At 34.1% G+C, this 27,252-nt stretch overlaps 1 protein-coding gene across 14 annotated transcripts in view; it reads left to right on the forward strand.

Moving 5' to 3' along the window:
• Positions 1-27,252, forward strand: part of ANKRD28 (ankyrin repeat domain 28) — a 263,653-nt gene that overhangs the window by 68,244 nt on the left and 168,157 nt on the right. For 8 of the 14 annotated variants that reach the window (XM_077130056.1, XM_077130063.1, XM_077130071.1 and 5 more), the window contains one exon: positions 13,903-13,986. The exons of 2 other annotated variants lie outside the window; for them this stretch is intronic. In XM_077130056.1, the coding sequence (XP_076986171.1) occupies positions 13,903-13,986 (84 nt within the window). 4 more of the 14 variants (XM_077130069.1, XM_077130073.1, XM_077130055.1 and 1 more) reach the window with 4 other exon arrangements.

Here is a 27,252-nt window from a genome sequence, read left to right on the forward strand (position 1 = left end):
TAAAAAATTAATAGGAAACATTTTGGAGATGAAAATTTCATTTTAATTGTTCAAAATTAAGATCTAATTTTACTATTTCATATTTTAAATATTGTATTCTCTTAGTTTGACATTTTTCTTGCTTGGTCAGAAGCATTTTTCAAAATGAGTTTTTCTTAAGTCTACTTAAGACGAATTACTGGTTACTTATTTTTCCCCCCTTTAAAAAATAACTTTCCAGAGCACTCAGTGTCTTCCAATACTAGTGTGTTGTGATTAATTCATAATGGTGGGAAAATTAAACTAGTATAAGGAAAAAAATGCCAAGGTTTAATTTTCTGTACTATTTAGCATACTGTTGGTTGCTTGTTCACTGGCCATTACCCCTACTTCCTTGCAAGTTTACCCGTTTTTTTTGGAAGTCCTCCTCTGTTCCACATGAGTTGGTAAAATCCTGAATAGTGTAAGCTAATCATGGTAATTCTGCCCTGCTTTGTTTTGGAAGGGGCCTGTGATCTAAGCTTGTCCCTTGACATGTGAGGGAAAGTCAGTTTGGGGAGCTCCTAAGGCTTCCTTGTATCTAAAAAAGAGAGACGCAGAAGGAGACTTCCCCTTCTGCTGAACATCATGGTGCCTGATATGATGCCTTAAACTATGACAGATAAGTAACTTGAGAGCTACCTTATTTCTTTTTGTTATTTGTGATAACAAATCCCTGTATTATTTAAGGCAGTTCAATTTAACATGATTGTATAAGTATTTTCCCTTAAGGATAGCCTAATATTAAAGATTAAACATTTTTGATATTCTGTTACGCAGAAAAAAGACTTATAATTTTAAGATCACATTAGAGTTGTGTTTGTCAACTTTTATAATGAAATATTCTCCCAGTACTGAATGCTCTGAATGTGGACAAAAACAGACAAAAAAAAAAAGAATGAGTTTACAATAAATTACCCAGTTAATCAAGAATGGGCTAGTTATCAATACTGACAGGGGCCCCTTCTTTCCATTTAAGAAGTTCAGGATTAAGTACATCTGAAGGAGTTGATGTTTTTTTCTGAAGTAGCATTAAGTTAAAAATTTATTGAAGCCATGAAAATCTATTTATACAAAAAGAAATTCCCCACTTGAAACACAGTGAAACATACTTTCCTCTCAACAGCAGAAGTTACTACATATAATTATAGTACTCTTTGATAAAGGGAACTAAAGAATATGAAAAATGATTTAAACTATGTGAGTCATCACATGGATTTTAAAATAGTTACATTCAGTATTTTGGTCTCCACCCTTCTACAGTTTAGAAAAACATGAATAATTTTCTTTAGTATTTCCCAAAAAATAGCTACTTTGAGGCGGAAGTGGTGTATTCAGTCTCAATTTGCATCTGAAGTAACTAGTGTACACTTCAGCTACTGAACTTACTGTACTTGTAGGAATTCCTCGGCCACCTCATGTAATTCTTGCTTGTAAAGGTAAACAATTGGGTAACCACAGCAACTTATTTTTAAATTGACTGTTTTCCTTCATCTTTTTTCATGTGCGGTAATATGATACTACATTTACTCCAGTGTCACTAACCACATTGTAGAAATTAGAATGAATTGCAAATAACCTTTCCTCAACCTTTTTATTTCATTTTATTTTTTTAAGCAGGACAGAAATTCAGCTTGTTTAAAATAAAAATCTGATTTGTTATATCAAGTTGTCTTTGATACAGTTATTGAAAGGTAATTAACAGTGCAGATAGTAATGTAATTAGATTTCACAGAATGTGTTTCTCCTGGTTCTGGTAGGACATAAGTTAAAATGTGCCAAGTGTGCTGCTAATCACATAAATCCTAGCTAAAAGTTATATTACTAAGAGCCTGCCAATGCCAAAAAACAAAACAATACAAAACAAAATTTGTATTAATAAGAGACAGATCGAATAGGAATTTGGAAATTAGCATAATTTAGAAAAAGAAAACCTCTAATTCAATCTTGCTTTCAATCTGAATGATGGCTGCTTTTGTTTATTGCTTAAATACAGTATTACATACTTGATAACACAGTAGTCTCTCCCCGCTCCCTTAGTTTTGGCATATTGTTATATTCCAGTAAACTACCTATATTGTTATGTTTTGCTTGTTAAATTTCTTTGCTTATATACTTTTCAAAGAAAATAATTATTTCTCTCAAGACTAAAGTCTGAAAATGGTCATCTAAATGTTGATTTAGACACTAACTTCTTGTGTATATATTGAATCTGCACTCTTTCCCAAAAAAACCCATTCTACTTTCTGGCTTACTGAAAGTCAGTGTTTTTATAAGTACGTGCTTCCCCAGAGGTCTGCCCAAGTGTTAGCTGTTCCTTTGTTCATACCCAGTATATATTGGGAATGCTTGTATATGTGTTGGGTAAGAAAGGACAGCAGGATGAAAATTCTTCTAAAAAAGTTCTCCATTATAGCTCTTAAAATGTTACAAGTCTCTATACCTATAAACCCTTCCTTCTTTTGTGGTTCATGCCATCTGACTAGGAGATACTTCTCTTGTTATCTGTCAAACAGTTTAGACATCTCAAGTGTGTTTGTCTCAGTCATCTAGATTATTTTATTTCCTTGTAGATAACATTTTGAATATAATACTTCACATGTTAACAACCTCAATACCCAGTGGCCATCTCACTTGACTTTAACCATCTCCTCCATTTACCGTATACAGTAACTTCTCATCCATTGAGAACTGCCTTCACTTCTGTATTTTTGTTCTTGTCCAGACCAGACTCTATGAGCCACCGTTTTTAACAACTCATCATTTACTCCTACTCCCTTTTAACTTACTTTCTCTTCTACCTGTTAACCTACACCAGCTCTTCCCTCTTGTTTCAGAGGAATAGGATTCATTCTTCGTAACTTAAGATAATCTTCCTGTCTCCTTTCGAGATCTTCCTTTTCTGTACCCTCATAATGTTATTCCTCTGCATCTGTTATTCTCCCTTTTTCACTTATTCTCCTTTCCTTTATCTTTCCTCTTTGAAAAGTAAGTTCTTTAGCCTTTAACACTGTTCATCTTGAACATTTTCAACCCTCGTTTAGCATTTGTCAGTTTATCCCTTCACAGCCATACTTCTTGGAAAAAGCTAATCTATGCTTAATGCTACCACTCTGGGTACTCCCTTTTCATGAAGCAACCATTTTTATAAACAGAGAAAAGATACATAAACTCATAAAGCGTTACAACTGAAAATAACTTTAAAAATCATCACAGATCACTTGCATTTTCTTCAGCAGCAAATTAAAGTTATCTAAAGAAATGAAGCAGTATGCTGGCAGATAGCAAATTTCTGTAAACTTCAATTTATGAAATTTATATGGAACCCTATTCTATGTGATAAAGCCCTTGAATAATGAAGAAAATAGCCCATGTGAAGTTTGTGCCTTTTTTTTTCTTCAAGAGAAAATATGTTGTTGCCCTCCAGCCAACTTTAACATTGTGATAAAATGAGAAAAGGGTGTGGGTGTGGGTATCTGTGTGTCTGAGGAGACAAAGAAAAAAGAAAGCCAGCTGCTAAAAGAATTAGTGAACTAGTGAGCGATTTACGTTTAAGTTAACTAAACTAATTAAGAAAACGCAACTGATTATGGCCATTAGATCCTAATGTGGTTATCGTACTGTACAACAGTCTAACAATGTATATTTGTATTGTTGATTCTGAGCCATCATAAAAACCTAAAGTTTGTTATTTTCCGTAAGAAAGAAGTATGAATAACATATTTTAGATTTCTGTCTAAAACAGGTAAACTTCTAAAAAGTTGGTCCTTATAGGTTTAAGCCAGTGTTGTTTAGTATTATAACCACTACACAAATGAGGCTGGCTAATGTAACTGAAGAACTAAATTCTTAATTTTATTTAATTTTAATGAATTTAAATTTTAAAAACTAATACTTGATTTAGTGTTTGAAAAACTTTTACATATGTTTGGGGCAACTTTGTAAAATTTACTTAATTGTAAAATTATATGAAATTTAAGTGCAGATCAAATATATGCAGTGAAAAGTTAGTGTTTCCATTGACATATGCTATTAAATGTAAACAACTTAACAAATTTTGAAGCTCAGTAAAAAGAAATGTGAAGTTTATCACCTTTTCTGTTTTTTGCAAGTTGAAGTAATAGTGTTTTAGATGTATTGAGTTACATAAAATATTGTTAAAATTAATTTTATCTGTTTGTTTTTACCTTTTCAAAAGGTGGCTACTAGAAAATGTTACTGTATAGCTTACTTTATATTTCTATTAGGTAATACTCTTCTAAGTTTTGGGTAGCTAAACTATTACTCCTCCCTTATAAATGAACATTTCAACCATTTTCTCCACATGTAGTCAACAAAATCTTGAGTTTTGGTATTAAATTTTCTAGGTATCAGGCTTTAAGAAAGTACCCTTCCAATAAGTTAAGAGAGGAAAAACAGCAACTATGAAGTTTATGGATACTTTTATAAAAGTATTTTGTTTTCCAGAGAATAAACAATTTGACATTGTATTTATGTATCAACTACAGTTAATAAATGCATATGCTATATTCTTTATTTTTTAAACTTTTTTATTTTGAAATAATTTCAAACTTACAGAACAGTTGCAAAAATAACACAAACACCCCCATACGATAATCCCTCCCCATACCCCAACCCCCCAGATACCCAGATCCACTGATTTCATATGCTGTACTCTTTCCCATGACTAAATCAGTGGAAGGTATAGCTTGCCTCTTATTTATGCCTTCAACATGTACTGCCTTTTAGTGTCTTTTGTATTCTTGTTATATACTGTTTAGTTTTTCCTCACATATGAAGTAGTACCCCATCTAGGATGTATAAGGTCTTTAAAGGTACTGATGATATACAATATTTTTTTGTAGTCCCTTGATCTGGTTTGTATAATAGAGTGCATATTTACTTGTTGAATTGGTGGTATGGTATTTTGGGGGAACGTTAAAGATAAGGTACTTTTGCCAAAAGGTTTTTAGAATATTTCAGTGTTCTGGAGTTTGAGTAGACTTGGGCCGGTTCTCACCATTTTTTAAGAATTTTTAAAATATGGGGTTAAATATTGGTGAGTTTCACCCCTGGTGCAGTTTACTGGTGCTAGGATGAGCTATAAGGACTAACTTGGTTCTCAGAAATCCAAGGGTATGTTGTCTGATGCTGATCACAGTGCTTGATCAACTACTTCAGACTGGTAGGGGGCCTGCTTTGAGAGTGGCCATTCCAACCACTGTGCCAGAAGTGGCAAAGGAATCTTAAAGAGACAGTGTCTGTTTTTTCTTCTCTCTTTCCATTCCCATTTGGGAGCAAAAAAAGTTTGGAAAAGTCACAAATTGGTGGCTCATCCCTCAACAATAATAAAACCTAGCAGTCCCAGAGGAGTGAGAGAACAAGATTTCCAAAGTTATAAAAAGATAAACTCATAATGCCAGTTCTCAATAAAAAATTGCAGAACGCACAAAGATAGAAAACCATGGACCATTCCCAGGAAAAAAACGAATTTGCTAGAAACCTTCCTTGAGGAAGTTCATACTTTGGGATATTAATCCAGAACTTTAACTCACCTCTCTTAAATATATTCATTGAGCTAAATAAAGAAATCCATATACAAAGATCTCAAGAAAATTAAGAAAATGTTGCCTAAACAAAACAAAGAGATAGAAATTATACAAAGGACCTAAACAAATTTTGGAGCTGAAAACTGTAGTAATTGAAATAAACAGGCTTATTCAGCAGCACATTTGAATAGGCAGAAGAAAGGATCAGCAAACTTGGTGACAAGACAATTGAAATTACATTGTGAGGAGCAGAAAGAGATAAATGATGAAGAAAGTTGAAGAGAGCCTGAAGAAGTTGTGTGGTACTTTCAGTCATACCCACATACTCATCATTGGAATCCCAGAAGGACAAGAGAGAGAAAGGGTTATAAAAAGCATTTCAATAAATAATGGCCCAAAACTTCTCAAATCTGATGAATGACATGAATATATAGGGTGCTCAATGAACTTCAAGCAGAATAGATTCCAAGAGATATACACCAAGACACCTTATAGTGGAAATGTCAAACTCCAAAGCTGAGAGAGAAAATTTTGAAAGCAGCAAGAGAGAAGTGACTTATGATATACAAGTGATCCTCAAAAAGATTAACTTACTGATTTTTTATCAGTAACCATGGAGGCAATAAGAAAGTGGGATGACATGTGAAGTCCTTAAAGAGAAAAACTTTCAAGCAAGAATTCTATATCTGTCAAAATATCCTTCAGAAATGACAGAGTCTGGGTGCAGGAGTAGTTCGATGGTAGATTTCTCACCTCACTTGCAGGAGAACTGGGTTTGATTCCCAGCTCATGCACTTCCCCAAAAAACAAACAAGCAAACAAACAAATTCAACAAAGGGTGCTGCAATAATGGGATACTCAATAGAAAAAGAATGAAGTGTGACCAAGGACATACAGCATACAGAAAAAAAAAAGGTGTAATTAACACAGATAAACAAAAGCTGAAAGAGTTAACTACCAGAATACCTGCCCTATAAGAAAATGCTAAAGGGTGTCCTATAGGCTGAATAAAAGAACACTATGATGTAACTTAAAGCCATAAGAATAAGTAGAGAACTTTGGTAAAGATGACTACATAAGTAAATATAAAATCCTCTGTTACTGTACGTTGGATTTGTAACTGCTTTTTCCCCTCTTTATGACCTAACAGGCAAATATGAAAAAAAAATTAGAAATTTATGTTAATGGCCATACAATGTCTAAAGATGTTATCTGAGACAGTAATATGAAGGGGGAGGGATGGAGATATATCGAAGTCGAAAGTTTGTATACTAATTTTGAGAACTTTTTAGAAATGGAAGGGGCTTCCAGGTGGAAGCAGAAATAGAGGGCAAAATGTCTTTCCTCTGTTGTAAATGGATTTCTAGCTTTCAGGAGTGGATTTTCTTTTGAATGAGGATTCAGTTTATTTGATTCAGTGGAACACAGGAGCCTCAGTTTATCATCCTCTGCCTCGCTTGGTGTCAAAATGATGAACAAATGCAAATCTGTATCAGTATCTACAGAAAAGTTCAATGATAGAAATCCTTGACAAGGATAGGCACATGAAGAGGCAGGTAGAAGATTGCTTCTAAAGAGGGCATGATACCCTGCTTTCCTGCCAGCTAAAATGTTTTTCCAGCCCCCAGGCTTGCCACATCCCCAAACAGATAATTCACTGTAAATGCAGCCATAATAGTGACTAGGATGGATCTCAACTCACTGACCTGGGATTCCTCCATGCCTGGGAGGAAAAAGTAGGAAAAGGGTAAGAATAAAGTGGAATAAAGGAAATTAAACTGAACTTTTCAAACACATTAATACTTGAGCACTTTATAATTAATATAAGGTATGACCATAAGTATCTGTGTTTTTGTTGTACATACTGTTAGGTAGGAGACAGCTCAATTTTAGTAGGGCTACAGTCATTTAAAATGGTTGTTCAAATTAGGTTAAATAATGTCAGCATAAGATGGATTAATGATGGTAGGTGATTTTGAGATTTGAAAAACAATGAAAATTTACTAATATGTTCTAGAAGAAAAAAAACTTTAATTTGGCTTGAAAAGTAATTACCTGAAGAAAAACCACATCCTCTATGCTATTTCCCTAACTGAAAAAAAAAGTTGAACTTAAGAATTTGCACAATCTTTGTCAGTAACTTTTCATTCAAAGTATTTTTTTTCATTCCTTAGTTTTTAAAATATTTGTTTACTTGTCTCTTTTCAAGATGTGAATTTTTTGAGACTAGAAATCCTGTCTTAAGTCAGTACATGTTAACAAGATATGAAGCAGTGCTGTACTGTAGAACAAACTTAAATAGTAAAAAATGTTGTAGTATTTAACTCAGTATTTTTCTTATCTGACTTTGATTATATATCATGGGCCAATACTTTAGATTCTTCTCTTTCCCCACCCTATAAAATAGGAGGAATATGGAAAAATGGAAAAAACCTGTTTACTGTTCCCTCCCCCCAGTAATACTTAAACTCTTGGCTGGTTACTGGAGTCTTTAAGACCAGCTTCTAGCAGTTTCTCAAGAGGTCTCTGAAAAGTGTGGGTACTTAGCAACTGAATCCCTAGATAGCAGTCTGAATGCCTCATGGGTTATGGGAAGCGGCAGGGGTGGGTGTTGAGTTCAGTAGCCCTTTATCTACTGGTTTCACAAGGGCTAGTATTGTTTATCCATCCTGAATATCCTTAGTAAGATTATTTTGTTGAACGTTCAAAGTAACACTGTGATATATATTCTGTTAATGTCATCTAATAGATGTTTAAATGAGGCATGGAGAAGTTAAATATTTGTCCAAGGTCACACAATTTACTGTGAAGCCTTTATTAGAATCCAGGTAGTATGTCTACAAAGACTACATTTTCACTCGATATACTATTACATATTATTCCTTGATAAAATCTCTGGGGATTATTAATCATTCTTGTAAGTGTGAAGAAACTAGGCTAAGGGAATTTAAATAGCTTGTCCAAGGACAACAGCTAGTAAATTTTGAAGTCAGAATTTGAGCTCCAGGTAGATGAGTGAGCCCTTAATTTTTAACCATTATTTATATCATTGATTTACATTTGATCAACTTCTAAATTTTAAGATGCTCACTTACTAGAGATAGAAATTTCATTTTGTTGCACCTTAATGCCATCTATGTTTTCTCATTTAAGTACATATATGCACCTTGAAAAAAATTTGCATGTTGGTCTTTTTAATCTGCCACTCTATTGTAGAGTCTTGTGTCAGAGTATATTTGAGTGAAATTATTACATATGGCAGAAATTGGAAGGAAACTGTGTATATAATACAATTCCTGCCTTCAAATATCTTGCTCTGTGGTTGGAAGAGACCTAAGTATTAAAGTTGACCTAGAGCAAGAAACAGGATACTACCTGTTTTAAGTCTGAGTATGTGAACTTAAGCGCTGATATTTTGGAATAAGTTCAAATTCTACATGTAAAAAGAGATTTAGTTTTGAGGGTGAAAAACCCTTGAAGAGGAAATATAGAATATTGTTGATAGAATGGCTTCATTTTCAGGTATAGCAAATAATTAAGATACTGTTTTTGATTCAGCCATTTGGGGGATAGCTAACTTCATTTTTGTATGTCAGAATATTTGCATGCCTTTAATTTGGCTTAGACCATTTTATATCTATTATAACTGTGAACTGTTTGCATATTTTAGTACCTTGGTATAGATACATTAGGGTTACAGGTTTTTTCATAGATTGATATTCTGTAGGTTTTGATGATTTTTGTTCTTAAATTCTTTTGTTCTTATCTGTATACCATGCTCCCACCCTCCCATTCCCCCTTTTATGGTTTTGACAAGTAATCCTACTCAAACATGTGAGTTAAGACTGGTCCTGAAATACCCATCCCCAAAAAAACTTGTTTTAGAGTATAATTGCCATTGATAGCATACTCCTTCATTCCTGGAACTTTTCATAACCATTATAGATTCCCAGTCTTTTAAGATCACTTTTGCAAGCTAGTATTTTAGGTTGCAAAGATGTTGAGTGTGAATATATGTGTACAAAATGGAAGCAAAGTAGATGAGTAAAAGAACAGCTTTACTAGTTTGCATGACTTTGAATAAAATACTTAGTTTCTGAGTATGTTTTTCCCCTATAAAGAATAATAGTGTAAAAGGGAATTTTATAAAGCTTAACAGTAGCTAATTTTTCCTGCTTAATTTAGCTATTTATATATATTTTAGCTTCTGAAATATCCAGCAAAAGCATTTGTGTCATTTTATATTCACGGCTATGCATTTAGTGTGAGTTAAGAATTATAAAGAAAAGAATTATGGGCCCCATCAGGCTGAAGATAAACAATCCTGGCGCCAAGGTTACTTGTTGTAAAACTGTTAAAAAATGCTTATTGTAAAACTGTTCTTATCTGCTTTTTTGCAAAACAGCACCTGTGACCCATGCTCAACCCCCACCCCCCTCATCTTACCCTTTAAAAAGCTTTTGCAGACTTAGGTTCGGGGCTCTCTGTTCATGCGTGTTCAGCGAGCCCCACACATGTGTGGAAAATAAACCCCTTGCGTGTTGCATGAGAGAACGTCTCTTGGAGTCCTCCTTTGCATGGCAAAATTCTCGAATTCTTACAATAGCAAGGTTATTGTATTAAATAAGAATGTATAGCACCTAGCATATGTGTTCAAAAATAGCTATTATGTTTATTAATAAAAATACTAGTTGACAGCAAAATGAACACAGATTGAAGGGGGACCAAGGTATTTTCTGGATTTTTTCTCTTGGAAAGTGCCCCATTATTGGGTAAGCAGATAAAGGTGGGGGTGGAGAGTAGGGATGGCAGTTAGGAGATGGTGGGTTCAGGTACTTATTTGTAGATTTGGGAAGATTATTTTGTGAGGGAGAGAGATTTTTTTGCTTTCTTCTTTTTTTTAATGATTCTTTGTTTTTATTGCATTAACCTGTGCCCTTTTGACATGCAGATAATCTAGAACCAAGAGTTTTAAATACTTGTTTTGTGTGTAGCTGTTTAACAGGTTTTAAAGCATTATTTCATTTTTCAGAAGGAAGATGCAATTAATTTCTTCAGTGAAAATGTGAACGATTCATAGAATTTTAGATAGGATTTCTAATTTTTATTTTTTCAATTTAACAATATGAATTAATGATTAAGTTCAACTATTCAAATATTGTTAGCAAATAGTAAATCTGCCTTGTTTAAACTTCTGTGGGTTCTTGAAAATAGTGTAACATCTAATAGATTAAAAATGATTTTGGTAAAAAATAAAAAAGTTAAGGTTCTATTCTTACTGTATTTCCCCTTCATCTCTAAATCTCTTTCATGAATTCATTGAGGACCTATTATTGCTGCTGTCATTATAGGGTTAAGTATTTGCTATATTGTAACATACGAAAGCAGTTAGGCTGTTCGGAATTGTTTACTTGCTAAAACCAGTGTTAGTCAGCAGAGGCAGTGCACCAGATTTCCTTGTGGCTTTTAGTGGAAAATGTTAAAAGCGCACTCATTTTTCAGTTATAGAATTTTTCAGTTTGATCTGGATTAGTCACAGAACTGGCATGAACCGTCTGATTGTGAAGGCTGTCCAAATGTACTATTTTTTTTTTCTCCTGCTAGAGGAAGTTACATCCTGAGCAGTGGCTCAGATCTCTGGTAAGTGTAACATGTGAGCATTACTAGGCATTTCATCCTGCGGGTCTGCAGTCCTTTGCTCTTCAGACTGTTGCTCAGTTGGAATGCTTCTTTGGGACCGATCCGAGGTTCTGTACGTATTTTTCAAGGACCCACTCATTTGGGAGTGTCACTGGCGTTTTGCAAGATCATCTAAGAAACAGGAAAGCGTCTGAAATCTACTGAGAGGGATAACTGTAGCGGTTTTCTCAGTGGAAGGAAACTATATTGGCACAGAGGCACATGATTGAATAAAGTAGTTTGTTCAAAGAAGATGCACAGTGTGTTTTTTCCCTCTGAATGAAGACTATTTAATGGATGCTGTATTTATATGGAGATCAAAGAAGACGCTGGAATGATAAGCTACTTTGTTATTTTTATTTTATTCTTTTTTAAATGAAAAGCCTGAAGCAGTAATTTGAGCTCAAATGCCTTCTAATTCCTTTGCAGCCTGCTTATTCTGTTAGGATTCTCCACTAACACCATTTCTCCCTGTTGCCTGTACCCTTTTACTGGAGCAGCTACAGACAACTGCCTGATGAAGAAAGAATGAACACTATGCCTTGCTTATGCTATCGATGGAAATAAAGCCATCTCTGTTTATTCTATTATTTGGGAAATCTGGATTAATCAAGCTGCATTCTAGTACCAAGAGTCCTATTGTCTCTTATAGCCTGACTCATCGCATGTAAATGTACTGCAGTTTTGCTAGTAATGCAGAGTGGTTTTTTCCCCTCCCAAACAGAGAAAGAATTGTCAGCCTCTGAGCGTCATTTTCAGAATTTGTGCTGAGCTCTAGGTGTTTGCTTTTTTTTCTTCCTTTTTCTGGATAGTATCTGCATTAAACCAGTGAAGCCAAAGAAACGAAGACAAATTAGAAGTGGAAACAGAATAGTGAGATTTTATTTTTATTTTCAGTTATAAGAAGGCCAGCTATTGGTAACTGTATGACCTTGCAGACAAGAGTGGGTATAGCCGTGATCATCTCTGTCACAGCAGTTGTTTCTCATTTCATTCTACATCGTGTGGTGGTGTGTCACCAAAACAGTGACCATTTTGTGCAAGTGAATTTCTGTTAGATAAAGCAATATGACTATTTTGGTAGGGGGAAAATATTTTTAAATGAGCTTGTACTGGACTTAGTTTTAGTTACTGACATGTTGATGTGAAATTTCTTTTAAGTATTGCGGTAATCTAATAGTAAATATTAGAATTTTGTTTTTAGGGACTTATAAGTTATATAGTACTTATTAACTTTAAAAAACCAGCTGTGCTGTTCACAGAGAATGTTTTTAAGTGTTGTACAGAAGAGGAGGAAAAACTACTTGTGCCCTTTCAACTGTGACTTTTATCATATAGTTTGGAATTTAGTATTTTAAAAGAGCGAATGAGTCGAGTGTGTATTGTTGTTTTGGAGGAGGTAGAAGATGAATCTCCTGCATTCATTTCTAAATTGCCACAGGAAAATAAATCCCATCATTCTCCATCTTCTGGAAATGTATTGGTAAGATATGTTAGTTTATATGTTTACTATAGCCTACTGAACTATTAGGATAAATTTTTAAAGAATATTATATATTTTCTAATTTTTTCATTATGAATCCAAATTAAAGCAAATATAGGTGTGCAAGTGTGGTGCAGTATTTCTTGTGTATAACATGCACACATTTCTGATTTTTACTTTTGCAGATGCTTAGATAATATTTCAGACTTCACTCTTTTAATCTGTTAAAAGAAGATTTTTAAAAACAATTGGAGAAATAGTAGCCATGGCAACCACGTTTTTGTTTTCATTTTTGTGGTTTTAGAAACTGCTGTAACAAAAATAGGAACTCTGCGTGTTTTAGGAAAGGTTGACTACTACCAGTAAAACAGAAATATAGCCTTTTCAGTATGGATTTTATGTATTTAGATGCAAGAGTTTAAATGAAAGAGAATCAGACTTCATCCTTAACCTTATTTTTAATGCTGTTGTCAGTTGGCTTCTTTTTTGCCCAGTATAATATGATACCTTATCAGAGAGACTGGGTTGTTGATTAGGAAATTATTATATTTAGACATGAATGTGCTTGTCTCTTTGTGTCATTCTGTTGTACAGTATTTTTTTTTGGTCTTTGGATAGTAATTTTCATCAATTGCCAGATTTGCTTTCTTAGAATTTATATTTTTATACTTATAATGGTAACCGACACAAATTATTTTCATGCCCCAAAGAGAACTTTTCAAAGTACTCTATGTATATAATTCATGGGCCTCGGCATAGTTTGAACACTATTTGTTTGATAAGTTTTGTCCCCCTAGTAGATGTTGGGTGTCACATTTGTATTTGAAAGAGACTTTCTTTTTACCAAACATACGTATTTAAAAAACCTTCTAATAAAACAGACTCTGATTGTCCTTTTTTTTTTTGCATAGGCAGGCACCAGAACTCTGGTTGTCTTTATTATACTATTTAAATTTGGTCCAACGGAATTTTTTTTTAATTAAGCCCTCTTTTTTTGCAAAATAACTCCTCTACCTCGCTATGATTTGGCTTCGCAAAACTTTTGATTAATGTAATAAAATGATTGGTGCTACAAGGAAGAAAATTTTTAGATTTAGGAGTTGTGTGAAAATATCTGTAGAATCATCCATGTGTTAAGTGCAACTAATATTTTATTGCTTTCTTATATTTTAGCCATCACTGGTGCAAGCTATATTTAATGGAGATCCTGATGAAGTTCGAGCACTAATATTTAAGAAAGAAGATGTTAACTTTCAGGTAAAACAATTCACTGATACTAGCTTTTAAATCTGCCTTTTAAAACTCTTGGAATTTTGATTTTTGTTTAAAAGTCACAGCACAATTCTTTAACAGTTGTTTTCAGTGCCAGCGAAAGAGTTCTGAGGCAGAAAAGGAAAGAGACTGGACATGTATTCAGGGTGATAATTAAAAGTAAAAGAGTGCTAGAGGCCAATGAGGGTCCTTTATTCTCTAAATTTTTACTTTGAAGTATTTCAAACACAAAGAAGTTATAAGAATTCTCTAAACACCTATATACCCTCCACTTAGATTCATCACTCATAATCTTGCCACATTTGCTTTCCCATATATTTATATACACACACATTGTTTATATTCTTTTGCTAAACCCCGTCTGAAAGTAAGTTACAGACCTCATGACAGTTCACCCCTAAATATGTCATTACATTTCCGATGAGGGCTCTCTTGGTACACTTGAAACAAAAATATTTCTCTTAAGTTTGTAATATAGCTAACCTGATTATGAGATCAAATTTGCTTTTTGAATACCCATGCTGAGCATTTTACAAAGACTCTTTTGATTAATTTTTGCCTGAGTTTCTTAGTGAAGAAAGACTTTGAAAAGACTCCAGACTTAAAGATACAATAAATTTAATATTGGGGACTGACATGCAGTCCAGTTTTAGAAAAACGTAAGTTATATGGATTTCCTCTTTTATATGTTTTTCCAATGGCTAACAGTTTTTCTTTATTAAACTGAGGCTGAAAGTACGAAATTTACTCTAATAAGATTAATTCATTTATGTATATGTGTATATATTATTATTATTATTATTATTACTTCTTTTTTTTTTTTTTTGCATGGGCAGGCTCTGGGAAATGAACCTGGGTCTCTGGCATGCGAGGCGAGAATTCTGCCACTGAGCCACCATCGCACCACCCCATTAATGTATATATTTTTATAGGAAACAAATGTACCTCTGAATTTGGGGGTTTGGGAGAAGAGTCATGAGAAACTGCAGCCACAGCAAATAATTGTAGTTCTAAGAAAACATACCCTGTTAAGCTCATATGTGAACACACATACAATATCAACATGACCACTTAATATTAGATAGGTATAAAAGGTGTTTACTTTTTAAAAATTATGGATTATCCAGTAGATTTGAATCTTTAGCTAAAATGGTTCATTTGAATATTGGGTACTGGAAAAATGCTATCATTCTTTTTTTTTTTTTCCCATTAAACATTCCTAAGTTTTGCCTTTAAGTTTATATTTATTTGGAAACATGCACCTAATTCAGGATTTATTTATTTTAAGGGAAGCACACAACCACTTTACCAAATTGGGTTTTTCTGGAGAGTCTACTTTTCTTAGGACTGAAAATAGCTATAGAGATATAGATTTGTGAAATGGAGAAAAGCAAGCTTTCTGTTCTGTTTTATCCTAGTTTTATTTTATTTAAAAAAATTTTTATGATACTGATGATACTTATCTTGGTGAGAAAGTTTGGACTATAATCCCACCTAACATGGTTAATTTCTCCATTATTGCAAAGTGTTATTACAGCCAACAATTCTTTTTTGCTGTATTAATCAAATTATCCTACATTTTAAAAATTATTCTGGGTAACTATTTCTGAGCATCAATGTACTCTGCTGTAATGACCTTGGGGAGCCGTTTTATGTGTGTGACCAGTGTGTGACCTCATAACTATTATGGTTGTTAGTCTCTACTTTCTGTTTATAGAATCTTTTCTTTTCTTGCTTTTAACCATTATTTCTTAATATTTCTTAGCTTATTCTTCCTCTGTTCTGAAACTTGGTGCAAAACTAAAGGTTAGGTTAATAACCCAAATCAGTAGTCCCTTCTCAAAGATGACTCCTTGATAGTTGTCTTCAGTGATAGATGGGTTTGTGACAGATATTTTTATGGCTGCTCTGAGACCTTTTATTTTTTATTCTTTTTTAGTAATTGAGAATATTATCATAAATTCAAAATATTTTAAGTCTTTGCCATTCTTCTAATTTAAGATAGTAAGTTCTTTCTTGTCCTATTTTTGTGATAAGGAACTGTGTGGAGTTTTAAGAGGTGGTATGTGTGTAATAAAACTTGCTATTTTGTCATATAAAATCCACTAACTCTCTTGGTAAGTTGCATAAATTTTTGAGCTTTATGTCAGTGTGACAACTGGTATATTTCTAAAATAAATTTGTTTAAGGAAATAAGATTTTTTTAAGATTAACATTTAGCTTTTTGGAACTCAGTTTACTCTGAAATGTTTTGAAGTTATTTTTATACATTTTTAGAATGGGTGTAAAAGTTCAGATTTGTTCCTATACTATTAAATAGACATTGTATTATTTTAAATTAGTTTCTTTAGTCAAATCCTGAAATTTTGAGTATTGTAAACCACTAAACAGCAACTTTCATAGTAACATACCTAATTGATTTTTAACAGAACTCTAATTTTAAAAATTATACTTTATTATTTAATATGAAAAGGCAATCTTTGTCTTCTATTATAGAAAGTAGGTAAGACGATTTCACTAGAAAACACTGGAGTTTTATTTGAAGGCTTTTGGCCACAAGTAATTGACTATTTGAAAAGATTGAGGTTTATTGCAGATGTAATGATTTAATCCAGAGCGAGGTGATTCTTGGGTTGGTTAAGACAGCAATATTAGGGCTGTAGGTGAGCATCTCTGTGAGACTCTTGGCTTTCTCCTTGTGATAAAAAGGTGACTTGCTATGTTATATTCTCATGATATACAGCCAATGAAACAGAAAGAGGATTTTCCCTTTATATTTCCTTTTTTATAATCAGGCAGAAACATCTTTTCAAGATCCCCACAAAACTGCCTGCTGAGGTACCATTGCTTTTGGCCCACTCTAAGTCAATATTACCAGCAAAATAGAATGGGAATAGCGTATTTGCTTAGCTCAATCATGGTTCATTCCCTGGAACATGAGTAGGAGCTCATTTTCATAAACTTTATTGATGTTTCATAGCTGGAGAAATCAGAATTTTCATAGGAAGGAAGGGAATGGTTGTTTAGGTAGGTAACTTAACAGAGGAAGATTATTGGTTGCCTTAAAATAGTTGACATATCCAAAAGTTGAATTTTCTAAATTTATCTGAATGTGGAAGAAGCGCTGTAAAATAAAAAGGTAAAACATAGTCAAAATTATTAATAGACAGGGTGGTATATACTGTAAAGAGCATTTAGGTTGTGAGTCTGAAGAGCCTAGGTTCTCATATCTTAGCTATGCAAATTGCGCAAATCAGCTTTACTTCTAATTCCACATTGTAGAACCCAAATAATTTAATTTGATATATTAATGATATTGCATTTCAAGGGAAAAGTATAAGTCTTCATTTTAAGAAAATTACTTCTGCAAGTAGAAATTGTTTTTCTTTATCCAGAGTAATAAAAAGTGGTGTTAATTACAGAATTTTGTTTCTAAAACAATGATATACATAAGCCTTTTTATGTTACTTGATTTAAGTCATATATCGATCTTATAAAATCGATAGGCTAGCATTTCCATTTTATAGGTGATAGTACTAAAATTAGAAAGGTTAATCATCTCCAGGATCCATAAGTATAAAAAAAAGAGGAATTTAAATCCATGTCAGATGGACAGTAACTGGAGAAAAAGCAGCTGGGAGAGAGAGATATTTTTTAAGGTATGATACAAATGTGATATTAATTTTTATGGTATCATGTGTTATTACATTGCAAATGAATCCATCCATTGGATGGATAAAGATGCCCTTCAAAGTAGTATTAAATTGGGAGTAAATACAATCTAGCTAAAACTGTTAGTGTTTAGAACAGAGAAAGGCTTAGATTATGAGCAGCCTGTTTTTTTTTTTTTTTACAGCCAACCAGTAGATCTTACCTATATCATGCAATTTAATATTTATGAAAATGCTACCTTGTATATTTTGCTTATTGGCTCCTGAAATTTAGATGTATTTTTGTCATTCAGAATGTTTGGAATTGGTTTTGTTAAAGTAATCTTTCATATTGTTACCATCTAATGCGCTTTCTGGGATCATTGACGTGATACTGATTTTACTTGCTGGAATAACTACTAAGCAAATATATGTGTTTTTTTAAAGCACACAGTGCACCATTAGTTTTCATTATTATTGTAATACTGTTTTTGGAGTTAAAGTAAAAAATCCTAAATTTCCACAGGTTGCCTGAACCCCACCCACCTTCATCCTTCTTAGTGTCTGTTAATGTTTTCTGGGAATTAACAAAAACTGCTCTAATCTTCAACCAGTTTTTCCTGGTGGCCACATGTTGTATCATATGGCTGTCAGTACACCAAGCTTCTGATGTTCCATAAAACCTCTTCACTCACTTATTTGAAGTTACTTGCACTTTCTCTCCAAATGCTGTGCTACTCATAGTAGTTAATATTGGAGCCCACCGCCCTCTAGCCCCATCTCTTCTAGCTTTAAGCTGGTGTTCATGGAACATAGTGGGGAAGAACCAATTCGCCTTTCACCCAGGAAGAGAATTCCCCTGTAATCTTCCCATTCCTTAAATCGACCTCTGCCCCCCACTCTTGCCAGGAATCCTAGATTCTGAATTTATTTTTTGAGTCTGAAATTATTTTTCTATTCTCCACCAGTGTAAAGGGTTTTCCTCATGATCCACAAATGAGTATGTAACAGTTCTCACAACTAAATGGCTATTATGGTGACCTTGAAAGAAAGAAGCTATTGTCTAATGGAACCAGCTGTTTCTGCAGCTAGAAACTGACGACTTATTTTTGTACTCCATTAATTTATTTTTATTTATGTACATATACTGCAGCCTCCTTTTTTTCATCCCCAGGATATTTTGGGTATCATTCCATATTAGTATATAGTGAGCTTCTCCATTTTTCTGTATAGGTGAATAGTGTTTTGTTGTGTGGTTATACCATAATTTATTTAACCAGTCTTCTCTTAAAGGGAATTTGGGTTTTTAAAATCTTGCTAATTAGTAATAAATGGAATCTTTAGACCGAGTAAACAAAAACTGCAAAAAATTAGAATGTTTATATTTACTATCAATATCATAATCTTCTCAAATAGACTAAATATCCTCTAGATTCTGAGTTTGAAGCAATTTTTGTGGACATGTATGTGTGAATTGATGGTGGGTGAATAATGGCATTTTCTATAGAATCAAGTATCTTGTGTACTCACAATTAATGCTGATGATTTTCTATACTTATAACTATGTATAAACAAATAGCAATAATTATCTGACATAGCACAAATGTCATAAGTTATGTCCTAAATTTCAGACCAGGCTAAAGTTAGTAACTAGTCTGAAAGATCTTTGCTAGTATTTCAGCCAAGATTTTATTGAAGTATAGTTGATGTACAATAAATTGCATATATTTAAATTGTACAATTTGCTAAATTTTGACATGTGCATGCACCTATGAAACTATCACCACAGTCAAGATAGTTAACATTTCCAGCACTCCCAAAAGATTCTGTGTGCCCTTTGCAGTTCCATCCTCCCAGCCCTCCCCAGGGCCACTGATCTACTTTGTGCCACCAAAGATTAGTTTGTATTTTCTTTTTCTTTTCTTTCTGGAATGGAACTGGAAAGCTCTGCATTGGGGCAGCTCCTGATAATACCATGAGGTACGAGTCTTTGTATTTTTTTTTCTTTCTTTTTTTCAAGCTAGTACTCTCCCTTTCCTCCTTCTCCTTTCCCTGTCTCCCTCTTGGAGCCCCTCATATGCTTTCCGTTTCTGCAAATTTGGAATTTCTAGTCATCTTTTATAAGTGATACCATACAATTTTTGTCCTTCTGAGTCTTGCTTATTTCACTGAGCGTAATTTTTTCAGTGTTGCTGCATATCTCATAACTTCATTGTTTCTTCCAAATAATATTCCATTATGTGTGTATACCACATTTTGTTTGTCCATTCATTTGCTGATGAACGCTAGGGTAGTTTCCAGCTTTTGCTATTGTGAATAGTGCTTCAATAAATATTGGTGTACAAGTATCAGTCTGTAACCCTGTTTTTCACTCTCGTTGGTTATATATCTAAAAATGGGATTGTCAGGTCAAATGGTAATTTTGTTTTTAACTTTTTAAGGAACTGCCATATTGCTTTCCTCTGTGACTGTGCCAGTTTACACTGCTGCCAACAATGCACTAGAGTTCCAATTTCTCTTCATCCTCTCTAGAACTTGTTATTTTTTTATTTTTAAATCATAGCCATTCTTTTTGATGTGAAGTGATGCCTCATTATGCTACTGAAGTGGTTTTCCCTAATGGCTATTGCTGTTGAGCATCTTTTCATGTATTTATTGGGCATCTGTAAATATTCTTAGAAAAAATGTCTGTGTAAGTCCTTTGCCCATTTTCCACTTTTTATTGTCAACTTCTAAGAGTTCTTTAAATATTTTGACCGTTAAACCTTTACCCAATATATGGTTTGCAGTGATTTTCTCCCATTCTGTAGGTTAACTATTCACTTTCTTGATGATTTCCTTTGCACAAAAGTTTTTAATTTTACTAAAATCCAATTTATCTGTTCTTTCTTTTGTTGCTTGTGGTTTTGGCACCATTATATAGGGATATATTGTTGAGTCCCACGTCATGAAGATTTGCCCATATGTTATCTAAGAGTGTTATAGTTTTAGGTCTTACATTTAGGTCCTTGATCCATCTTTTTTCTTTTGTTTACATTATGTATATTTTCTCCCATATACCACCCTATCACAACCTTGTGTTAGTGTTGTACATTTGTTATAATTCATGAAAGAACATTCTTGTACTATTAACTCTATTCCATTGTCTACAACAGGGTACTGTGTTATACAATCCCATGTTTTATCTTCTGATTTTCATTGTGGTAGTATACAATGACCCAAAACTTTCCCTTTTAACCTCATTCACACACATAATTTAGCACTGTTAATTGCACTCACAATATTGTGCTACCATCACCACCATACCATCTATTTCCAAAGCTTTACAATGATTCTAAATAGAAATTCTGTACAGATTAAGCATAACTCTCCATTCTTTACCCCTATCCTATACCCTGGTAACCTAAATCCTAGATTCTGACTCTCTGAGTTTACTTATAATTGGTTCATGTCAGTGAAATCATACAATATTTGTCCTTTTGTGTCTGGCTTATTTCACCCAGCATGTCATCAAGTTTCATCCATGTTGTCGCATGAACTTTATTCCTTCTTAGTGCTGAATAATATTCCTTTGTATGTATATACCACATTTTATTCATTCATTCGACGGTTGATAGACTGCAGGGTTGTGTCCATATCTTGGCAATTATGAATAATGCTGTATGAACGTTTGGGTGCAAATATCTGTTGGCATCCCTGCTTTCAGTTCTCCTGGGTATATACCTAGTAGCAGGATTGCCAGGTCATATGGTAATGGTATATCTAGCTTCCTAAGGAACTTCCAAACTGTGTTCCACAGAGGCTGTACTATTTTACATCACCACCAGGAATAAATGAGTGTTGCTGTTTTTCTAAATCCTCCCCAACACTTGTAGTTTTCTGTTTGTTTAATAGCAGACATACTATAAGGTGTGAAATTATATCTCATTGTGGTTTTGATTTGCATTTCCCTAATAGCTAGTGATGTTGTGTACCTTTTCATGTGCTTTTTAGCCATTTGTATTTCCTCTGGGGAAATGTCTATTCAAGTCTTTTGCCCATCTATTAATTGGATTGTTTGCCTTTTTACTGTTGAGTTGTAGGATTTCTTTTTATAATCCAGATATTAAACTCTTATTGAATATGTGGTTTCCAAATATTTTCCCCCATTGAGCAGGCTGTCTTTTCATTTTTGTGATAAAGTTCTTTGATGCACAGAAATTTTCAGTTTTGAGGAGGTCCCATTTATCTATTTTTGCTTTCATTACTTGTGCTTTGGATGTAGAGTCTAAGAGACCATTGCCTAACACAAGAGCCTGAAGAGTCTTCCCTACATATTCTTCTAGGAGTTTTATAGTCCTGGTTCTTGTATTTAGGTCTTTGACCCATTTTGAGTTCATTTTGTATGGAATGTGAGGTAGGGGTCCTCTTTCATTCTTTTGCATATGGATATCCAATTTCCCAGCACCATCTGTTGAAGAGACTATTCTTTCCCAATTGAGTGGATTTGGGAGCCTTGTCAAAAATCAGTTGACTTTACATAAGAGAGTCTGTTTCCAACTTTCAGTTCAGTTCTACTGGTCAGTATCTCTGTTTATGCCAGTGCCATGCTGCTTTGACCATTATAGCTTTGTAATAAGTTTTTTTAAAAAAGAAAAATGCAATTTTGAGGTATATATATATATACACATACCACATAATCATCCAAATTATACAGTCAGTGGTTCACAGTATCATCATATAGCTGTGTTTAATAAGCTGCAAAGTCAGGAAGTGTTAGTCCTTCAGTCTAATTCTTCAAGATGGCTTAAGCTTTTTGGGACTCTTTACCCTTTCATGTAAATTTTACTGTTGGCTTTTCTGTTTCTGCAAAGTAGGCTGTTGGAATTCTGATTGGGATTGCATTGAATCTGAGTCATTTTGGGTAGAATTGACATCTTGATGATATTTAGCCTTTCTATGCATGAACACAGTATGTCCTTGTTTTAGTTGCTAATGCTGCTAGAATGCAACAAACCAGTGATAGGTTGGCTTTTATAAGGGGGATTTATTAAGTTACAAGTTTACAATTCTAAGGCCATAAAACTGTCTAATCTAAGGCATCCAGAGAAAGATACCTTGACTCAGGAAGGCCATTGGTGTCCAGAACACCTCTTTCAGCTGGAAGGCTAATGGCTGGCATCTGCTGGTCCTCTGGCTTCTGGTTTCAAACATCTTCTCAGGGGGAGTTTTCTTTCTGCATCTCCAGATTTCTGTATCTAGGCATTTGCCCTTGCTGTCAGCACTCCAAGCATTTCCAAATGTCTGTGTCTGTGTTGCTTCTCAGTCCTTTTTAAAGGACCCCAGTAAACTAATCAAGACCCACCTTCAATAGCCAGAGCCAAATCTCCATCTACTCAAAAGGACACACTACATTTGCGTGGATTACATCTCTGTGGAAACAATGTAATCAAAGTTTTCACCCACAACTGGATATGTCATATCTCCATGAAAACAGTCCAAAGTTTCTACCCAAAATGCTAGATCTGCCTCCTACAAGATTGGATTAGGAGAAAGAGCTTGGCTTTTCTGAGAAACATAACAGTTTCAAACTAGCACAGTTCTTTATTTACTTATGTTTTCTTTGATTTCTTTAAGCTATGCTTTGTAGTTTTCTGGGATACAATTCCTTTACAACCTTGGTTAAATTTGTTTCTAGATATTTGATTCTTTTTTTTTTTTATTTAAGAAAGCAAACAAGGGTGCACCGGTGGTTCAGTGGTTGAATGCTCACCTTTCATGCAGGAGACCTGGTTCAATTCCTGGACTATGCACCCTCCCCCCCAAAAAAGGAAAAAAAGCAATGTACTTAGTACCACCCAAAATGGTTATCTTAGTTAGCTTAAACACAGGCATAGTCAAATAATATATCCATATAATTGTTGTAAAGCCTGTGTTTGCACAGTAAGTTTCATAAAACAATTTACAATTGAAGTAACAAGGAAAAAAACTACATATTCAGATAGCAAAGTTCTTAGATGTTTGATATTTTTAGTTGCTGTTATATAGAGAGTTTTTTCCTTGATTTCCTCCTCAGTTTGCTCATTATTAGTGTATAGAAACACCACTGGTTTTTGTGTGTTGATCTTGTACCCTGCTACTTGGTTGAATTCATTTATTAACTCAGGCAGCTTTTCTCTAGTTGCAGCTTTGCTCTAGTTATTTCAGGTCTTTCTATATGTGAGGATCATGTCATCTGCAGATAGTAAAAGTTCTTCCTTTCCAATTTAGATGCCTCTTATTTCTTTTTCTTGTTTAATTGCTGTAGTTAGACTTCCAGTACTATGTTAAATTATGACAAGATGAGGGCATCCTTGATCTTTGATGGAATACTTCCCTTCTTTTGCTATTGAGTATCATATTAGCTGTGGGTTTTTCATATGTGCCCTTTATCGTGTTGAGAAAGTTTGCTTCTATTTCTATTTTTCTAAGTATTTTTATTCAGATAGGATATTGAATTTTGTCGTGCCTTATCTGCATCAACTGAAATGATTATGTGGTTTTTCCCTTTTGAGTTGTTAATCTGGTTATTATATTAATTGATTTTCTTGTGTTGAACCACTCTTGCATATCTGGAATAAAATCCACTTGGTCATGCCGTAGAATTCTTGTAATATTTTGTTGGATTTGATATACAAGTATTTTGTTGAAGATTTTTGCATCTATATTCATTAGCAAGATTGGTCTGAATTTTTCATTTTTGCTTTGGTATTACAAGTTATATTGGCTTCATGGAATGAGATAGGTTGTATTCCTTCTTTTTCAATTTTTTTTGGAAAAGTGTGAGCAGGAATGGTATTAATTCTTCTTGGAATGTTTGCTAAAATTCCCTTGGAAGCCATTTAGTTCTGGGCTTTTCTTTGTTGGTAGGTTTTTGATAACTGATTCAGTTTCTTTATTTGTGTTTGTTTGTTGAGGTCTTCGGTTTTTTTCTTGAGTCAGTGTAGGCTGTTCATGTGTTCATAGGAAGTTGTCTGTTTCGTCTAAGTTGACTAGTTTGTTGGCATACAGATGTTCATAGTAACCTCTTATGATCTTTTTTATTTTTTTGATGTCTGTGATAATGCCCCCCTCTTCTGGTTTTATTTGTATCTTTTCTCTTTGTTAGTCTAGCTAAGAGTTGGTCTATTTTATTGATCTCAGAGAATCAATTTTTGTTTTTATTGATTGTGTCAATTGTTTTTTTATTCTCCATTTCATTAATTTCTGCTCTAATCTTGTCATTTCTTTCCTTCTGCTTGCTTTGGGATTAGTTTGCTGTTCTTTTTCCAGTTTTTCCTTGTTCAGTTAGGTTGCTGGTTTTACCTCTTTCTTCTTTTTTAATGTAGGCATTAGGACCATAAATTTCCCTCTCAGAACTGCCTTCACTGTATCCCATAATTTTTTCGTTTGCCCAGGATTGTCTTAATATCTCCCTCATTTTTGAAGGATGCCTTTGCTGGGTGTATTATTTTCGGGTTACAGCTTTTTTCTTTCAGGACTTTTTAAGGGTGTTCAACCACTGCCTTCTAGCCGCCATGGTTTCTATCAAGCAGTTGTATGTTAATCTTTCCAAGGATCCCTTGTAAGACCTATTGCTTCTCTGTTGCTGTTTTTTAAGTTTCTGTCTTTGTTCTTGACATTGAATATTTTGATCATATTGTGCCTCAGTGTCCTTCTGTTTCAGTTCATTCTGCTTGGCATTTATTGAGCATTTTGGATTTGTATATCCGCATCTTTCATCAAATTTGGGAAGTTTTCTGCAATTATTTCTTCAAGTATTTTTTCTGGCCCTTTATCTCTCCTCCTTCTGAGACTCCCAAGATACATATGTGGGTATGCCTGACAGTGTCCCACAGGCTTTTCAGGTTCTGGTCATTTTATTTTCTTTCTGCTCCTTGGCCTGGACAACTGTACTTGTTTTGTCTTTGAGTTACCTGATCATTTCTTTTGCTTTCTCCAGTCTGTTCTTGAACTAATGTCTGTCCCATTATCAAATTGTTATTTTGTTCAAATATTATTTTCTTTAGCCCTTTGTTGCTGTTTTCCTTTATTTCATCATTCTTATTTATGAGATTTGTTCTAAAATCTTTAATTAGTGATTTTATGGTCTGTTCTTCCTCTATGATATATTCCATCAGATTCTTTTTTTCCTGTGACTGGACTATATTTTCCTGTCTTAAATGTTTTATACCTTTTTTGTTGAGAACATTCTGAGTATTATGTTGTGGTCATTCTGGAGATCTAGTTCTCCTACTCTTCAGTTGAAATGAGGAAGGAAAGAAAGAGTAGGGGGAAAAGAAAAGAAGCAGGCAAAACACCCCTTCCCCACACTTACTTATAAAGAGGAAAAAATAATAATGAAATTTACTGCCTCTCCAAATCTTGCTATGTGCTGGCTTGATGCCAGAAGCTGCTGCTTTCAAGGCCAAAGCCTTAGACCAGTGTTTCTACTTGTTTTCCAAGGATCTCTGAGATTCAAAAATATAAAACAGAGAAAGAAAAAAAAAAGCCAATCAGTAACGACAACAATAATAATAAAGAAAAGGGTATACTGGTTCTTTATGTCCTTGTAGATGCTAATGTAAGGCCAGAAACCAAGGCCAGAGTCTGTGCTGTGCCCTCATGGATCTGCCAGACCAGGAAATCCTCCTACACAGAATTGTGTGTTTGGGGTGGGGTGGCTGCTGCCCAGAGGGTGGAAGTAGAGGCCAGCTTCTGTACTCATCTTTCAGAGATCCTCCCGACTTTTCTCCACCCTCAACTCCAACTTTTAGAGATGGTTTCTTCTTCCAGCCTGGTACTGATACTGGTGCAAGAATCTGGGCCTCATTGTCACATCTGCATCTGTGGACCTGAACAATAAGGACTGGTTACTGGTTCTTGCTTTCACTGACAAAAGCTGAACCTCAGCAGCCTGTCACTTCTGTCAGCATTCTTGTAGCTGTTCTAAATGTCCATTCTGATTCCGGCAGATTCAGCTCCTCTGTTGTTCTAGTGCAGGAAACAATTTCTAGAACTTCCTGTTCTGCCATTTTTGTGCCTCCATTGATCAGTTTGCATTTTGTGAAATTTTATATAAATGGAATCATACAATATGTCTTGTTTTTTGTCTTTTTCTTTGATGTTTGTGTTATGGTATGTATTAATTCCTTTCTTTCTGTTGCTAAGTAGTGTTCTGTAGTTTTAGTGGATATACACAATTTGTTTATCCCTTCACCTGATGGATAGACATTTGGATTGTTACCATTTTTCATCTGTTACAAATAAATCTGTTACCATCATTTATTTATAAGTCTTTGTGTCAACATATGCTTTCCTTTTTCTTGAGGAAAATATCTGGCAATAGCCAGACCAGATGGTAGGTGTATGTTTAACTTTTTAAGAAACTGCAGCTGTTTTCCAAAGTGGTTGTACCATTTTTATATTTTACATTTTACATTCTTACTGCCAGGACATGAGAGTTCCAATCTTTTCATATCTTTAGCAATAGCAATAGCATCAGTCTTTTTAATCTTAGACATTCTAATGGCTGTGTAGTAGTATCTTATGGTTTTACTATAAACTTCCATAATGAGTAATGATATTGAGCATCTTGGCATGT

Source organism: Tamandua tetradactyla, chromosome 15, assembly GCF_023851605.1.
Source record: "Tamandua tetradactyla isolate mTamTet1 chromosome 15, mTamTet1.pri, whole genome shotgun sequence".
NCBI lineage: Eukaryota > Metazoa > Chordata > Mammalia > Pilosa > Myrmecophagidae > Tamandua > Tamandua tetradactyla.